This window comes from Astyanax mexicanus, chromosome 3 (assembly GCF_023375975.1).
Source record: "Astyanax mexicanus isolate ESR-SI-001 chromosome 3, AstMex3_surface, whole genome shotgun sequence".
Lineage (NCBI taxonomy): Eukaryota > Metazoa > Chordata > Actinopteri > Characiformes > Acestrorhamphidae > Astyanax > Astyanax mexicanus.
Genome location: NC_064410.1, coordinates 49,754,390 through 49,771,546, shown reverse-complemented (window position 1 = coordinate 49,771,546; position 17,157 = coordinate 49,754,390). Strand labels below are relative to the sequence as shown.

The 17,157-nt window shown below is 35.6% G+C and overlaps 1 protein-coding gene across 3 annotated transcripts in view; it reads right to left on the bottom strand.

The window, feature by feature from the left end:
• Positions 1–17,157, bottom strand: part of LOC103034244 (potassium voltage-gated channel subfamily KQT member 4) — a 94,759-nt gene that overhangs the window by 15,675 nt on the left and 61,927 nt on the right. For 2 of the 3 annotated variants that reach the window (XM_049475427.1, XM_022683246.2), the window contains exons 3-9: positions 14,356–14,482; positions 12,585–12,760; positions 11,664–11,789; positions 10,714–10,824; positions 10,537–10,632; positions 9,229–9,317; positions 8,083–8,205 (exon numbers count right to left, since the gene is read on the bottom strand). In XM_049475427.1, the coding sequence (XP_049331384.1) occupies positions 8,083–8,205; positions 9,229–9,317; positions 10,537–10,632; positions 10,714–10,824; positions 11,664–11,789; positions 12,585–12,760; positions 14,356–14,482 (848 nt within the window). Of the gene's footprint in view, positions 1–5,329; positions 5,387–8,082; positions 8,206–9,228; positions 9,318–10,536; positions 10,633–10,713; positions 10,825–11,663; positions 11,790–12,584; positions 12,761–14,355; positions 14,483–17,157 lie in introns of all 3 variants that reach the window. The other variant, XM_022683247.2, reaches the window with a different exon arrangement.

Sequence of the window (17,157 nt, the reverse complement as noted above, 5' to 3'; positions counted from 1 at the left end):
TGATCATTAAAACTTTGCATGGAGCAATGATAATAAACATGATTCAGATATATTTCCAAATGTTTGTTCCTTATTTATTATCTATGTAGTACTATCAATACAATATAAGAGGATATGCAGGAAGCATTCAGTGGGAGGTTTAACAGCAGGTGCGTTTAAAGCAGCAGCTTTGGGCTGTGAAGCAGTAAAGTATGGTCTGTACAATGATGGTGCAGAATTGAGGTGTGTGATCTTTAACTTTGGTAGTGTTTGTGAGAGTGGAAGTAGAAGTGTTTGAGTTTGTTTATGTGTACTTGTGTGTGTGTTTGTGTGTGTGCATGAGACATAGTGTGTGTCTAGTGGTAAACTAGGTGGTGAAAATTGGAAGTGTTTGTAAAAGCTAATTTGGCTATAAGAGATTAGTTATAGCCATGGGGAAGCAGTTACACTAAAAGGGAAAGGGATATGAACAAAAGATGATAATTAAATGTTGCAATTTAAAATTTGAAAATGACTAAATGTTAGGGATTTAAAGCACTTTTGACAGTAAAGATCATGATTGAGTATAACTGAAAATAAGGACAACCGAAGAAGGTAAGAAAACAAAATTGGGCTGAAATCTGTGCACAGACAAAATTTAAATATGAAATAATTAACTTCCAAGGGGAAATTAGAGCTCAAGTTAAGTGTGATAAATGTATTTTAACCATGTATTTTAACTTGCAGGAAGGAGACACGGAGGACCCCTTAACAGACTTCCAAAATGAATAGAGAACCTTAAACATGATTATAACGAATACAAAAGTCTTGTTTCAGATCTGTTTACACAGGGGGAGAAGGAGAACGTGGTGCAAAGGTGGACCAGTCCAGACACAGAGTGAGGGCTACTCCGCCATTGCGCACGAAAGGGGAACGAGCATGGCTGGATTGAGCCTTTCCAGGTGACTGAGAGAACAACGTACGCAGATCAACTGAAAGGCGAGGGTTGAAAATGGTGCAACTGGAGCCAGTGTGCAGCAACGCAGCGCAGAGGTCGCTAACTGAAATCAGGAGGAGACGAGAGAGCAGAAGCTGAATCGTCTGACTCAGACGAAGGCCGCAGCAGGAAGGAGGGGCAGCTGAAATTGCCCACAGCAGCAGACAGCACACAGCAGGGGCGTCAGTGCCTGGCTGTGACCGAGGAGCGAAATTGAGGAAGTAACTCATTCAGCAACGTTTCGTTTGCGTCAAAGTACACTACAAAAGACTCTTAACACATCTCATTAAAAACACACATAGTCTTATCACACACCAACTCATACTTTTCATTCACTGATATTGCAGACATCAAAAGCCAGAATAAAGCTCTTCGTACGTGGGGCTGAGGTAGTCTACGAGAAAAAGGAAGCCAAACCACTATAGACGATGATTTTCATGTATTTTTTCCTTGTTGCTCTGGGAGCAGGACAACAGCAGGACATTGTGCATTTGACCATCACAGATATCATTGTAATCAGCATTTATGTGTTGAAAATTATTATTATTATTATTATTTTTTTTTCTTATTGTTTAATCAAAATGAAAATTTTTGATTAAAAGGGGGGAAATGTGGGGGAAAATCAACATTTATTCCATGTATTCCTGATTTACTTCATGTATTCATAATCAATTATACTGATTATTACTGTTAATCATTCAATATTCATCCTGTTAATCATTCAATCAGTATGTTATCATTGATTTTATGTGAACTGTGTATTCTCTGCTCCTGGGACATACAGGCTCAGATTTGAGGCCTAAAGAGATGAAAATTGAGTTCTGCCTGGAGACTAGCGGGTCATAGCAAATGGTGTTTTCTGATTCATGAATTATTCTCTCCTCAAGGAATGAAAATTAAGTTTGCCTGGAAACTGTCTTGTCAGAGTAAAAAAGAGTTTTCTGATTTGTGAATTATTCTCTCCTAAAAAAGCTTATCTTCTGTTGTACGTGCAGTTTTCTGTTCCTCTTTTTATATCTGGTAGGGACCTGTTCCAAACAGATCACGTGGACATTACCTCATGTATGAACGAGGACTGTATAAAAATGCCCAGTCGACACAGAAAGGGGCTTTTTCCGACTTTCCTGACTACTCTCATTCTTCATCCATTGCTTTTGCTTTATTTCTGCTTTTTGCAACTTCAAAATAAAAACCTTCTCTTTTTGGCATCCCGGCTCGTTGACTGTCTTTGTCGATTTCCACGACAGCATGAAGAACCCCAGTGAAAAATAAGATTAAAAGCATTATTATGCTTTTGCGCACTAAAGTGTTCTCGTAGCCACATTATTAATCAGTATATATAAGGAGTGCTAAAATGGAACAACTTCTTTGGTCTTATTATACTTTAATTGTATAAAAACAGTGCAAAAATCTTAAAGACCTAAATTGTGCTAAGTGTATTTACCTGTACTAAAATGGAACTATTGTTAATATACTATAAGTTAATATACTATTAATATAAGTAACATTTAAACATAGTACTTCATGTATTTAACCTCATATTTTAAATATGCTTACAGTAAAATTATTATACATTTAATGAGTATTACAATTGTATCAGTATTATACACCGGGTATATTAGAAATGTACTAAGAATCGATGTCAAATACATTTACATTAGAGTACAAATATGCTTCTTGTTCCTGTCTTTAGTAAGTAACAAACTTCTTGTATACTTTGTATATATATTTTAATATACTGTACTTTGATTTTTAGCGTGTTACAAATTGACTTTATATTTTATAACTGTAGTAATTTAATTTACTTTCTAAAATGTTCCGTGACACATTGTACTTTAAGTGAACAACTGTTATAGTTGTTTTTAACACACTTTGCTAAAAATGTACAAAAGTATATTTGGAAATAAGTATTTTATAAGAATATTGAATTACATTAAACTAAAAGTGTACTTCATAGTAGTATATTTGTTTAAAATACACAATATTATACTTTTTAAAAAGTATGATCAAAGTTTACTTTTGATGAAACATTTGGTGAAAGCATAATATTAATGTACTTTTAATATATTTTATGTAAGTTCATGAATCTGTTAGTATATTTACAGCTTACTCAGATATTTCTCAATATGTTTTAAGTACAATTAAGTATATATATTTTTTCACCAGAGAAGTACTTTGTAGTTCTATAATTTCAGACTGTAGTCCTTCTGATTCTCTGGATAATTTATTACCCTCCTTTCATTCTGTTCTTTACCCCACAGGACCACCAGGTGTGCGTACATCAAGAAGGACGAACCACATCCAACAGGATTAACTGTGGACGCTGTAAGAGGAAGCTGTCTGAAAGGGATGTTCGGGTGCTAACCCAGATTGTATCCAAAAAACGTAAAGCCACGGCTGATCAAATCACGGCAGAATTTGGATGTGCCCCTCAACTCTCCTGTTTCCACCAGAACTGTCCGTTGGGACAATAAATTATTTTGGTCTAAAACCAGGTATTTCAGTTTCATTGTCCAACCCCTGTAAATAGGAGTGTCTAATAGAGTGGACACAGTGTTTAAAAACTCCAGCAGCACTGCTGTGTCTGATCCTTTCGTACCAAAAAAAAGTTCCAGTACAACACCCACTACTAACACACCCCCACCATGTCAGTGTCACTGCAGAGCTGAGAATAATGACCACCACCCACATAATAGCTGCTGTGTGGTGGTCTATCCTGTGGGCTCCTGACCATTGAACAACAGTGAAAGGAGGATAATAAAGTATGTAGAGCACTACAGTCTGTATTCATAGGACTACAAACTGTCCTATAACAAGAAGTCATGATTATGGTCATAATGTTATGCTTGATCGGTGTAAATACATAATACTAAAACACTGATTCTGCAGTTCTAAACTATAAACTTCATGCAGGTATGATTCTAACCGTCCACATGCATCTGAGCTTAAGCCCATTTGTTCATTAGCATGTATGTATGGCCCAATGCAGGACTGGCTCAAACTCTAGCTGAACATGCGAGTCATATGTCACCCCAAAGACATTCACCCTCCAAACATTTAAATATCTAGGCACACCCTCATGATTAAGCATGCACATATTGCCTTATAACTACTCCCAGAGTTCTGAATATTTATACATCTTTATAACATTCAAACATGCTAGAAAAACACTGAGAGCTCAACCTTTCATGACGTCCCTGCTGAAAAAAACAGCCTGAGCTGGTAAAGCTGGTCAGCTAGCTTAGTTCTAGACAAACTTATGGTATGTTTTTGTTTAAGTTTGATGGTTTAACTCGTCTACGAGCATGATCAACTTTAATCATGCTGGTGGCCATCATGACCATGGACATTTGGTCATTTAGCATGACTAGCATCACAAAGTTGGTTGACCAGCATGACTAGCAAGACCAAGTTTGTCAACCAGCATGTCCTACTGTCTTTTACATGGCCTTTTTTTTTACCAGCTTTTTTTTAACCACCTTAACCATCAAAGACTAGCTTAAACCATCAAAAACCATCTTCCAACAGAAGCTGGTATTGAGCTGTATTTTTCAGCAGGATTTAAAGACATACAGATGATATTGCTGATATTCGAATCCAAATAAACCATGAAGAACAGCAATAAAAGTAGTAATCTAGTGATTTCATTATATCTGAACTCATGGTTTATATCGACCTTTCGAGCACAGGCAAACCTCAAGCAGAACTGTACTCCTCATCCCTGGTCTTGTTCTCACGCGTTGCAGGCCACACTCAGAGATTACTGAACCAGAGCCACCTTTGTTCTTCTCTTAAAGAAATGCCAGGAATGTGCAAAGTCCTAAAGCAGCGCTTTTACAGAGCTGTGAACTGTGTTCTTTAGTAACTGTGACCCACAACAGAGCTCAGAGTCACAAGAACATGCTCATCAGGCTACTGAACGTTTGCTAATCTAATGTTCTGACACTATTTATAAAAGGAACTTGTAATTGATGTCAAATACCTCTTATTACTGGGTTTATGACCTGTAATATTTTAGTTTGCTGTCGTAAAAAGGCCTCATATCTCTGAGACGGTAGCTCCGTTAAAGGTTCTCGTTGAAAAGAAAAACAGTTAAGTATGTTATTGTAATCAGATTGGATTACAATAGATAAAATTTTGGCCTTTCATACCGGTGCAATAGTCATAAAATATTCACATAATTGTCAAATTGTCACACAAAGGTCATCTGGAATTTCCCATTGGGGTTATATGAGGTTCTGATATGACACTGATGCTGCTGGTCACTGAGCCAAGCAGCTGCTCTGGTCCAGTAAGGCTCTGGAACGGTCAGGCAGAGGAGGTGGGGGTGGGGGGGTCGTGCCCATTGTGCAGCAGGCACTGTGACATGGATACCTCTGCTTGCAGCCAGCATGAATCCGGAAGAAACCCCGCTTTTTAGATATGAGCTGACTGAGGAAACACACAAGGCAGAGGTGGAAAGCGTGAGGGCTGTGAGGGGAGGTGGGCTGTGGCAGGACACAACAGCTACACTTGCTTTCTTTCTATGCTGGTCATCAGCTAATATTAAAGAAAGAATTTAGAAAGGGTTGTTTTGTTGTTTACCACTATTTCACTGGTTTTGTATTGGGGCCCAGGTGTGTGTCAACATTCAATTCCTACTGTTTATTTATAGTGCTGATAGAAAGATTGGAAGATTGTACTTCAGCATATATTTGCGTAGTAGTGTAATCAAATCTTCATCTTTGTATTAAATCTAGGTAAGGAAATTTTAATTACAATATAACACAAAAAGTACAGTACAGTTTGTACATAGATTTATTTAATATAAGAAAATGATTCAACATTTATTATTATCTTTGTCAAAATAGTATTTATCCTTCTACTTAAATAAATGGCAGTAGGGTGTGAGTTAGCAGGCCCTCTCATGTTTTAAGAACATAATCTTCAAAAAAAACTTCTTTACATCACACAGGATTCTATAAGTGTGCCTAAGGAATGCTGGCAGAATGTTCCAACAGTACACTCTAAAAAACAGAGGTACGATAGAAGTACTTTCTTGTACTTAAAGGTACACTCTTCATAACTGTTCCCTCATAAGTACAATATTGGTCTTTACAGGGTCAGATATGTTCCTTCTGAAGTACAAAGTCATTCCTAACAGCAGGAAGTACAGACTTGTACCATTTAACCAGACAAAAGGTACATTCTGTATTTTGTATCACTGTACTGATAAACAATATATATTTTAATTATACATTTTTTTATTTGAACGTCAGTCAATTTTGGATCATGAAGTTCTTGACACATATTTAGTTGATGATAGTGTTTATAATCTTTATAATCTTTACTGGTACAAAAAACATGAGTACAAAAACGGATTTTCACTGAAAGGTACTTTGTTGTACCTTAATATAAGGTACAGGACTAGCGACAAGATTTGTACTCTTTTAAGTACAAATCTGTACTTATTTTTATTTTTAGAGCGTAGATAAATCAAAAATAGAGCTTTTTGGCAAATATCAAGTCCTGCAGTCCAACACAAGAACCTCATTCCAACTGTTAAACACGGGGGTAGAACTAACGTGGTTTAGGCCACACTGGTGCCATTGGGTTCAGGACCTGCTGTTACATTATTTTGTTCAATAAATAAATGTTTAAACTATAAGGGCTGACTTCATAGCACTTAGAGGAAGCATGTGCTAGACTTCACCCTCACAGTGGTATTTTGTGATAGCAGGAGAAGATGTTTAGTGAAAACTGGAAATCAAATGAACCAATAATGTTTTGTGCCATTTGTTTAGTTGGGGTCTATTTATGTAGTTTTAATAATTATATTGATTACATATTTTATTAGAAATGTATGGGAAAAACACACAATTATAAAGGGCTCCTTTTCTACCAGCACTGTATAGAACATTAATTTAAACATAACTGCTGGTATGTAGTTCTTTCACACTGTAAATGTTCAAGAACCTGTTATCTATTATTTTTAGGTACAATTACACATTCATGTCCTGCTAAGCACGATCGTTAGCTGATAACCCACTGAAAAAGCAAGTGCAACTTTGTCACAGGAGGAGGACTGAGTAATATCAGAATGAACTGGATGAGCCTCCTAAACATTTCACAACCACCTTGAGAGCAACCGAGAAACTGTCCAAGGATCAGTTGTTAGCATTAATGTGTAGGGTTGAAAGAGTAGGATAAGGTTAAAGGACACTTAATACACTTATTAAGGCACAGACAGAGAAAAGGTTTCATTTGCATACAGGGAGAGCATGCAGATACTGCACATCATGTGTGATCATGTGTGGATTCAGGCTCCTATTAAATGAAAAGCTACAGACACACATATTGAAGCCAGTAGGTCACAATTAGAAGAAAAAAAATTACAGTCAGTTTAATATCACTATAAATAAAGACAGCATTTAGCACAGAGATCTGTTCAGAATGCACAGCAAAGCACAGCCAACGAGCCTTCGAGCCTTATCCATTAAAATAATTCAATTCCTCTCAAAGGCCTACCACAAACCTTGAGACTCCAGAACTCCCGAAACTGTGGATGGGTGGAAAGATGGCAGAGAAATGAGGAAGAGGAGAGATGATGGAGAGGATGAGTGAAAAGGAGGAATGTGTGGGCTTATGAAACTAGTTCAATTTTGAGATTTTTTTGGCTTTTGCAATAAAAATAAACTTTAAAAAATGAATTAAATAAATATACAACCAGTGTTGTATTAGCCATATCCTATTACTTCCAGAGCGACATTTCTGTTGTTTAATTATTTATTTATTTATTTTTGTTTGTTTTCTAGAGACAATTCACTAAAAAATAAAATCATTATAAATTAAATAAAGAAATGAATTTGGAAAACATGAACACAGTGTTTAGTTAATATTAGTACAAGCTGTTAAGAGCACACAAAAAAGCGACTCACAGAAAACAAAAGCAAGCAAAAGCAGCGCAAAAGTGAGGTTTTGTACCTTAAATTTACATTAGTTTGTATTGCAGTTTTGCTATTCTGTCCCACAGACATGTCCACACTATACAGTGACCTCTACGCTCCTTCTCTTTTAGAAGACAGTAACAGCACAGTGTATGAAAGAATGATACATTATGTGAATACTGGAGCTGCACAGTAGCGTACCTGTCCCCCGACAGGTAGAGGGAGCTATAGGGCCGAAGGCCCGACAGCAGGGTTTGGTAGTTGTGCAGGACCTTCTTGGGGTTACGCTGCCGTTGGAGGTGACTGAACAGTAGCGTCAACTCTCTGACCCACCAGCAAAACAATAAAAACATGACAAAGAAAAAAAAATAATAAACTCATAAAATGAGAGCAAACTTATTAACCAAAGCCACACGTAAAAAGACAGAGATATGGATTCAGATTAAAATTTGCAAGTAATTTGGATTCAAACTGAAATACTTAGATTTCAAATTATTTAATTATTAAACTTGAAATAGAACATATATTCTGTCTTTTAAAACAAAAGATAATTAGTCAAATGAATTAATAAAAAGCATGTAAACATAAGAAATAATCAGCATTGAAGCAAATTTCAAAATGAAGTTTTGCAGAATGAAGAATTAAAGATAATTAAAAAATAAAACAAGCAAATAGTTTGGGACCAGGAGTCGATTAGACTGATTGAATCTAAAGTAAGTATTTAGTCTTAAAGAACCGTTCTGTTAATTTTTTTCTCTTTTTTTTTAATTGTTCTTATTTTAAAGTAAAAATTAACAGAAATAAATTAAAAGTTTAAACGGTTATTAAAGTAAAAAAGTATGGAATGATCTTAATGACTGTTATACATCAAAATATCAAAATCGTCTTTAAATGGAAGTTAAAGTGTAGACGATTGTCTGGTCTTAAAAGTGATACTGAAGTATCACTGAGACATTTAATATACACTGAATGAATGGTTTCAGAATTTTATAACAGACTGAGTAAGCAGCTCAGTACAGGCTAGTAGACATGGGGTTTTAATGGTAACTAATATTTTGTTTAAACAATATCACACTGTATTACCATAATGTGATATTAAATTGATTTAATCATATTTGTAGTCCAATAACATCTGTCTAGATAACAAATCTAGAGGCGTAAAGAGATTTCTGAAGCAGTTGGACAGTTAGCTTGTATTTAAATGTGGAACAGGTTACCTTCATGTGCCAAAGCCAGCTCTGAAGTGAAGGAATTTACAGGGCTAGAATATGAGATGGATCAGTCTGCACAGCACACAGGGGGGTAGATCAGGATGTTGTTGGGCTCAGCTGGACAGAACATACTTACCTGAATGATGGGAGCATGCTGTCATAGAAGTACCACGTCGCTGTGAGATATGAATGCTGAGCATCTGTGGAATAAAGGCGCCATGCAGCCTGACACACACACACACACACACACACACACACATTTACAGATCTTAAGTAGCATAGTGCACAGAGGTCACCAACATTGAAAAAACACAGACACAACACACAACACAGCTCTGGAAAAAAATAAGTGACCACTTAAAAATGATGAGTTTTTTTTATTTTACCAAATTAAAAAACCTCTGGCCTATAATCAAGAGGAAGATAGGTGATCACAAGCCATCAAACTAATCTGAACTGCTTGACTTGCACCAGGAGTGGCATAAAGTTATCCAAAAGCAGTGTGTGAGACTGGTGGAGGAGAGCATGCCAAGACGCATGAAAACTGTGATTAAATATCAGGGTTATTCCACCAAATATTAATTTCTGAACTCTTAAAACGTTATGAATATGAACTTGTTTTCTTTGCATTATTTGAGATCTAAAGCTCTGCATCTTTTTTGATATTTCAGCCATTTCACATTGTCTGCAAATAAATGCTCTAAATGACAATATTTCTATTTGGAATTTGGAAAATGTTTTCTGTAGTTTATAGAATAAAACAACAATGTTCATTTTACTCAAACATAAACCTATAAATAGCAAAATCTGAGAAACTGATTTAGAAACAGAAGAGTTTTCTGGATATATATATCTTTCCTGTTTCTGTTTCTGTATTTAATGTATCTGTACAGTTGCATTTAGCTAAATAATAGTTTCAAGTTATAACAGCATAGTAAATACATACAGTTTCTCTGTATATATCTTAATTTATATACAATCAATACCAAATTACATGTAGCTAATGTACGCTAATGCTATCTTTAGATAATGCTTAGGGTTTTAAATACTAACTGTAAGCCAATTAACTACTGTAAGAACAATTAACTACTGTAACACTGCTGTGAGGATTTGATTGCATTCAGCAACTAGGTCATTACTGAGGTCATGACATTGGATGACCAACATCCTACCTCATTCCAAAATCCTACTGCTATACAGTATATCCCATTAATGCTGGACATTTCTCTCTTATTCTTTCTTCTCTTTGTTGAAACACTATGAGCAGGCCACTGCTAAGCTACCCAGAATGCAAGGTCTGCTTAAAAAACATGATATATTACAGAATAATGCTGAAATGAACAAAAAAAAACTGCTCTAATTATACGGATGAATATCCCATATAAAGATTTGTGTGAGGTGCTCTGGGTACAGAAGGCAGGTGTGTTGTGGATCAGGTCATCACCTGTATGAGGTTGGCTGCCGGCGTTCTCCTCTTCTCAAAGTGCTTCTGTCTGTGCTGTTCCTGGACTTTCAGAGCAAAACCTGAACCTAAAATACCCTTCAAGAACGAGACAGGTGAGTCAGATGAGGTGCTCTATAGTCCACACTGTGTAGGGAATGGGTTAACAGACACACTTACTGCAGGCAGGGCAAAAAACGACACCCCCAGCAGAGCAAAGCCGGCTGCTAATAGACGGCCCAGCCAGGTGTGTGGAGTCTTATCACCATAACCGATTGTGGTGAGGGTTATCTGGAAAAAAGACACTGTGTATGAGAACACATGTAACAGTCCTAAAACAAGGTTATGAAGCATATCTGCTTTTCTACAGCACTTTATCCTTACTTTATCATTTAAGCTCTGGAAAAAATGAAGAGACCACTTCAGTTTCTGAATCAGTTTCTCTGATTTTGCTATTTATAGGTAGATGTTTGAGTAAAATGAAAATTGTTGTTTAATTCTATAAACTACGGACAACATTTCTCCCAAATTCCTAATATAAATATTGTCATTTAGAGCATTTATTTGCAGAAAATGAGAAATGGCTGAAATAACAAAAAAGATGCAGAGCTTTCAGACCTCAAATAATGCAAAGAGAACAAGTTCATATTCATAAAGTTTTAAGAGTTCAGTAATTAATATTTGTTTTCATACATCTTGGCATGTTCTCCTCCACCAGTCTTACATACTGCTTTTGGATAAATTTATGTCACTCCTGGTGCAAAAATTCAAGCAGTTCAGCTTGGTTTGATGGCTTGTGATCATCCATCTTCCTGTTCAATTTGGTAAAATCAAAGAAACTTGTCATTTTTAAGTGGTCTCTTATTTTTTTCTGTATCAATCTTTTCAGTTGTTCAGATAATCAGGTTTGAATGTGCTTTATTCATATATATAACTAATCATATATAAATAAATAATAACAATAAAAGAGAAAATAACAACTTTCTCCCAAAAGTATCAGTACAGTATATGGAGATTTGTTGGAAGAGTTCTGGATATTAATTTGTTAAGGCCTTATTTCCACCAATAGGAGCACAAGAAGTTAAGGGCTATCTCAGGAACAGCTGAGCTCTGTGTTTTACTGTACTCACAGTTCCCCACCAGAGGGAGTCTGCATAGGTCGAGAACTCTGTGTTGATGTCCTTTTCAGCCAAATAGACCAAAAATGAGGCAAAAATCAATACCAGGAAGCCAATGTACCAAGCTGTGATCAGCTCCTGAAACAGAGAGACAGAGTGAAAGATCAAAAATCTTTGTATGACACAGCTTACTGTTAGCAAAACTGTGAGAATTCCACCTCCTTTAGTCTTTTAGTTTCTTTTGTGACATTTAATAAAAAAAATAAGTTCAAGCTATTTAAAAAAGTATTTAATTAATCTAAACCCACTATCACACCTCACTCCACTTCTGATCATTTACATTGCTTTGCCAGTTAGCACGCTGGTCAGAGTTTAATCTCACTCACAAGATAGCACCTCACAACCTACAGGGGTGTGGGTGTTGCCAAGCTGTCCCCTGAGGTAACACTTCACACATCAATTTGCATCCTTCTATCCTGTGATCTGGAGTTTTTAATAGTTTTATGTTTGTGAGCTGCTGAATCTCAGTGTTGGCCTTAAATATATAAAATAAATTATAAAACAATTAAATGAATAAATAAATAAAAAATAAAAATAAAATTATCACACCAGTAAAATTCACTAGCTGCTCAACGAATAAATGGCTAGAAGATATGTTAATCTGCATTTTTAAACACTCATTTCAAGACCCAGAACATCTGTTATTACATGTTGTAGATTCTAGAGGGCTTTGTTTTTCAGTCTGAATTTGCTTGTTTGACAAAACAGCTAGGCCACGTGAGAGCGAGCAGGAGCCACAAAAAGAAACTGAAATGGGGTTAAGGTACTGTACTGTACTGTACAGAGAGAGAGAGAGAGAGAGAAAGTGTGCATGTGTGTGGTTGTGTGTGTGTGTGTGGTTGTGTGTGTGTGTGTGTGTGTGTGTGTGGTCACCTTGCTGTGTGCGTACACTACAGATCCCAGCAGCTTCCAGGTTCCTCCTCGGCGGTCCATGCGCACCATGCGCAGGATCTGCAGGAATCGCATGCTGCGCAGAGCAGACGTGGCAAAGATGTTCCCCTGCGTTCCCGCCGCTATCACTGCCACCGACGCCACAAACACTATGAAGTCTACAGACAGAGAGACAGACAGCATGTTATGTGCAGAATGAATTCCAGAAGAGATTAAAAAGCTGCTTTTAATGTACTTATTTGATCATCACAAACAATTATTTGTAAGTTTTGTTGTTTTTAGAACAGTACAGAAATGTGGATGACTTGGATCACTTTTAATAGAGGACACTGCACATCTGTGAGGAACATACATGTTTTGTTGAAGAGGGTCATTTTTTAGAGAGGGTCTATGTTCAAACAGATAATGGACTTTTAAACTTAGTTTAAAACTCAGAGCGTTTAAAAAATATATGATAGATTGTGTGTGATAAACTTTAAACTGATAAAGATTTTCTTACTGTTTGGAAAAATGGCACACCAATTTTGTTTTTAATAAGAGACAGTAAAACATGTAAGGTGAGTGTACTGTAAGTGTAATAGTATATATTATGTCACAGTTACTTCTGTTATAAGTAATATTTAAAAATGTTCTGGTCCTTAATAAGGTAACATTGTTATGGAATCTATATTTGCTTATATACTGTAGAAAATATATTCTTGTAACTATTTGGTTTAAATGTATTTATAACTCGGCCATAACAACATTCAAATGTCATTTTATATCTCATTCATGATTTCTATAAATAACAATATTTATCAGACCCGCTCTAGTGACTGGATCACCTGTCAGGTTCATAGAGTTTTTACTGAACTGGGAAAATCTGCTTTTAGCTGTACTGACACCAGCGAGCTGGAATTCACTACAGAAAATTCTAAAACTCAGCTCGCTGGTGTCACTCAAACTGGTGTCAAACTCATTTTAAACTTTAAATCTCTAACCACCTTCAGACAGCCTGTAACTGTTTTATTTGAGTTTTTTCTTTTACCTTTTTATTATTATTTTTTTGTCTTTTTATTGATCAAATTTTACCTTTTACCTTTTAGTCTTTTTATTTATTTCATTTTTTTGTCTTTTTATTGATCTAATTTTATGTTTTACCTTTTAGCCTTTTTATTTATTTTATTAATTTCATCCTTGTTGTTTTATTACTGGTTTTACTTTTGTCCTTTTACATTTATTTCATCCTTTGTCTTTTTATCCTTTTTAAATTTTTCGCTTTTTCTTATTTTAGTTCCATCAATTACCTTTTGGTTTTGGTTTTATTTTAGTCCTTGATTTCTTTAGTTGTGTTTATATTCATTATTTTAATTATTTATCTCTTTGTTTTATTGTTTTACATTTCAGCCTGTCTGCATATATTTTATTCTGATTTTTTAAATCTTATGTTGTTTGCTTGTTTCATAATTTAAACTTATTTTTCTCTTTAATTTTGTAAATGCTCGGCTGCATTGAAAATAAGGATTACCCTCAATGTATTAATGAGTGGAAATAAAGGTTGATTGATTGATTGATTGATTGATTGATTGATTGATATATATCTTAAAACTTCCAATTTATTCTAAATCATTTCTATTGGTGTATTCATAATAAAAGTTGTATAACTGTTACTTTTACATTATATCAAAAGATGAGAAACAGCACAATAATATATCATACATGTTTTTTTTTCCTGGTAATCATATGAGAGACTGGACGCAGGTGCGTGATTTACCTATAACACAGAAGGGTTTCCTGGCGAATCGCAGTCGACCCTGCCATCCTCTGTATCTGCAGCAGCATCCAGCAGCCCACACCCTCACAAAATACTCCAGCCCAAACACCACGATCATCACAAACTCCTGCAGGACACACAGCAACAGACACCTGTTTTATACACATGCTACATTATTTTATTCACACTACGTAATACATCACTGTACTACCCTTAATTTATCCTACATTTAAACCTCACAAACCACCTGGCCTGTAGGAATTTTTACATAACAGACTGAAGACATCAGTTTACATTCAGACAGAAAATATACTATACTGTCTAGTTCTAGTTTTCCAGCATGAATTCATACTTTTTTGTCCTAATAGAAACAATAAAAGTTATACTCTGCAAACTGAAACATTAGTCCAGATTCAGTTTTACTGAAACCTGAAGAAAGAGAGGAATTTTGAAATTTAGGGAGGAGCACTGCTTTCTATACAGTTTGATTCATATGGCTCCACTGTATAGGCCTGTATCGACTAATTCTAATGGAATCCCAGGGACCTCAACATAACGTGATCTGAAAAACGAGGGAAAATGTCAGGCAACATATTTCTTTGCCATTAGAGAGAGAGAGGGGGAAAGAGAGGGAGAGAGGGAGAGAGTCCTCCATTACCTCCCTCAAAAGCACTTCATACTGAATGGGTGATTATAGGATTGCCGTTAAGATTAGTGGCTCGAGACGGCTACTTCTTGCACACTCGACAACACCTGAATCCTGTGCTGTGCTTACACTGCCATTTCTCCCTGTAAAAGAGCCGGCTGGGAAACAAGATGCACACTTACACATGCTTAATGTGCCCACAAGCAGACATGAGACTCTACAGGCCGGCTTGCAACCTGCCAATCACGCCAATCAGTGTGAGGAATGAGCTCGACATGTCTAAATGTGCTTTCAGTCTCAAGCCAAGTACAAAAATACACACAGAGAAAAACAACAGCAAAAAATGTATGAAATATATCATACTGTTGCTGTCTGGAAAAAGCCTTGTTTTTCTTTTACAGTACCTTTATTAGAAAAAAAATTAGTCAATGTAAAAAGATTTTGTTCCAAGTAATTTTGGATAATTTACAATGGTCCATTCATCATGAAATTGCCTCAATAATTGATGCAAAAGTCAAAAAGTAGCTGCAATAATTTGTACTGACTGCAACAAATTTTTACATTTTTCACTTTATTATTACAAACCCAAAACACAGAAAATTAATTATATGCATTTTTACCTTTTTTTGCCTTAAGCCTAAAAAAATTCAACATGTTAGTATTCACTGCCTGGAATCTACTAGTAATCTAATAAAGTAAACTAGTAAAAAATGTCAATAGTACATTTAATTAGAGTTTTGTTTATTTTAAGCATCTGCATCTATTATTATCAAGCTTATAAGCATACAGATCTATTTATGTAACTTCACATATGAATTGTTCAGTAAACTGACATTCAGGGGCTTTATCATAATTGTGTGTGTGTATGTGTGTGTCCTTTAATGTAGTATTATTAAGCAAACAGGCCTAGTAAAATAATGAGTTTTTAAAAACTCATGCAATTATTTGTATGAAAATCAATCATCAGATACATCTTCATGACTGTGACAGCCAAACATCAAAGACAAACCTTTTTCTCCAAATGGTTGCAAACTTTCTGCTTTGTCCACCTAATAGTCCTTTTCTTTTAGGAAAAGTGTTTGTGTGTTCGTTTACAAAGTACACAATTGTGCCAAAAACAAAAATCTGATGAAGCTTTTATTAAAAACAGTGAACTGCAAAAAGTGCTGCAAACACGGCACATTTGATCCATACTGCTGGCAATAGAAAAATGCTCCCTATTCATCACTTTCTCAAGGCACACCTCCAAAACTGACACACAAACTTATATACACTGCTATTGGATACAGTGTCCATAGAAAAGCATTGTCAGGGGCATTAAGCAATGTTCATTTGTATGTCTGCATTCGGAAACAGGCGAGACAATGCATGCAGGATCTGTGCAGAGACCCGGCGTGACGGCGGCCTACAAACTAGACCTTCCCTGTACCTTCCAGCTTCTACAGTGTGCAGAGAATCGGCTGAACTTCTTCTTAAGGTAAGACTACAGACTACAGACAGCACTGAGATTGGCTGTGTCTGAATCGTAAGCAATGCTGCCTACTCAGGCAGGATTCTGAGACAGGAAGCGACCCAGCAGACGGGAATCGAAATTTAGTAATTTAGCCTTCTGTTTTACTGGGTAAAAAGATAATCAGCTAATAGCTAATGATAACACAGCTAACACTCATTTAAAATGCACTCTTATATTTTGATTTAGATACAGAGAACTTACATATTAAGCATTATGTATATTATATGTGAATAACTTAATGAGTTTTGCTGACATCAATATTGCCCACTGTGTTTACATAGCGGGAAGAGCCCAATAACACGAAGGAACCAGTAGGCTGAGCTTGTTTAAAAAAAAAAAAATCAGTGATTTAATTTTATTTATGTTTTATTTATTCGAGATACATAGATTATAGTCCAATGTTTATTGTTCCAATATCCAAATTATTCCAATATCCAATATCCAATATCCAATATCCAAATTATTCCAAATCCAATTATTAAAAAAGCCTTTCTCTTTAAATACATTTAAATACAATGCAGTACTATGCTACTATAATTATATGCATATGCATGGAATATTTTTTTTTGTACTGCAAATAACTCAATAACAAAAGATAATATTGTGAAAGGCCTATGTGAGGTTTAGTACTTGCAAAAAAAAA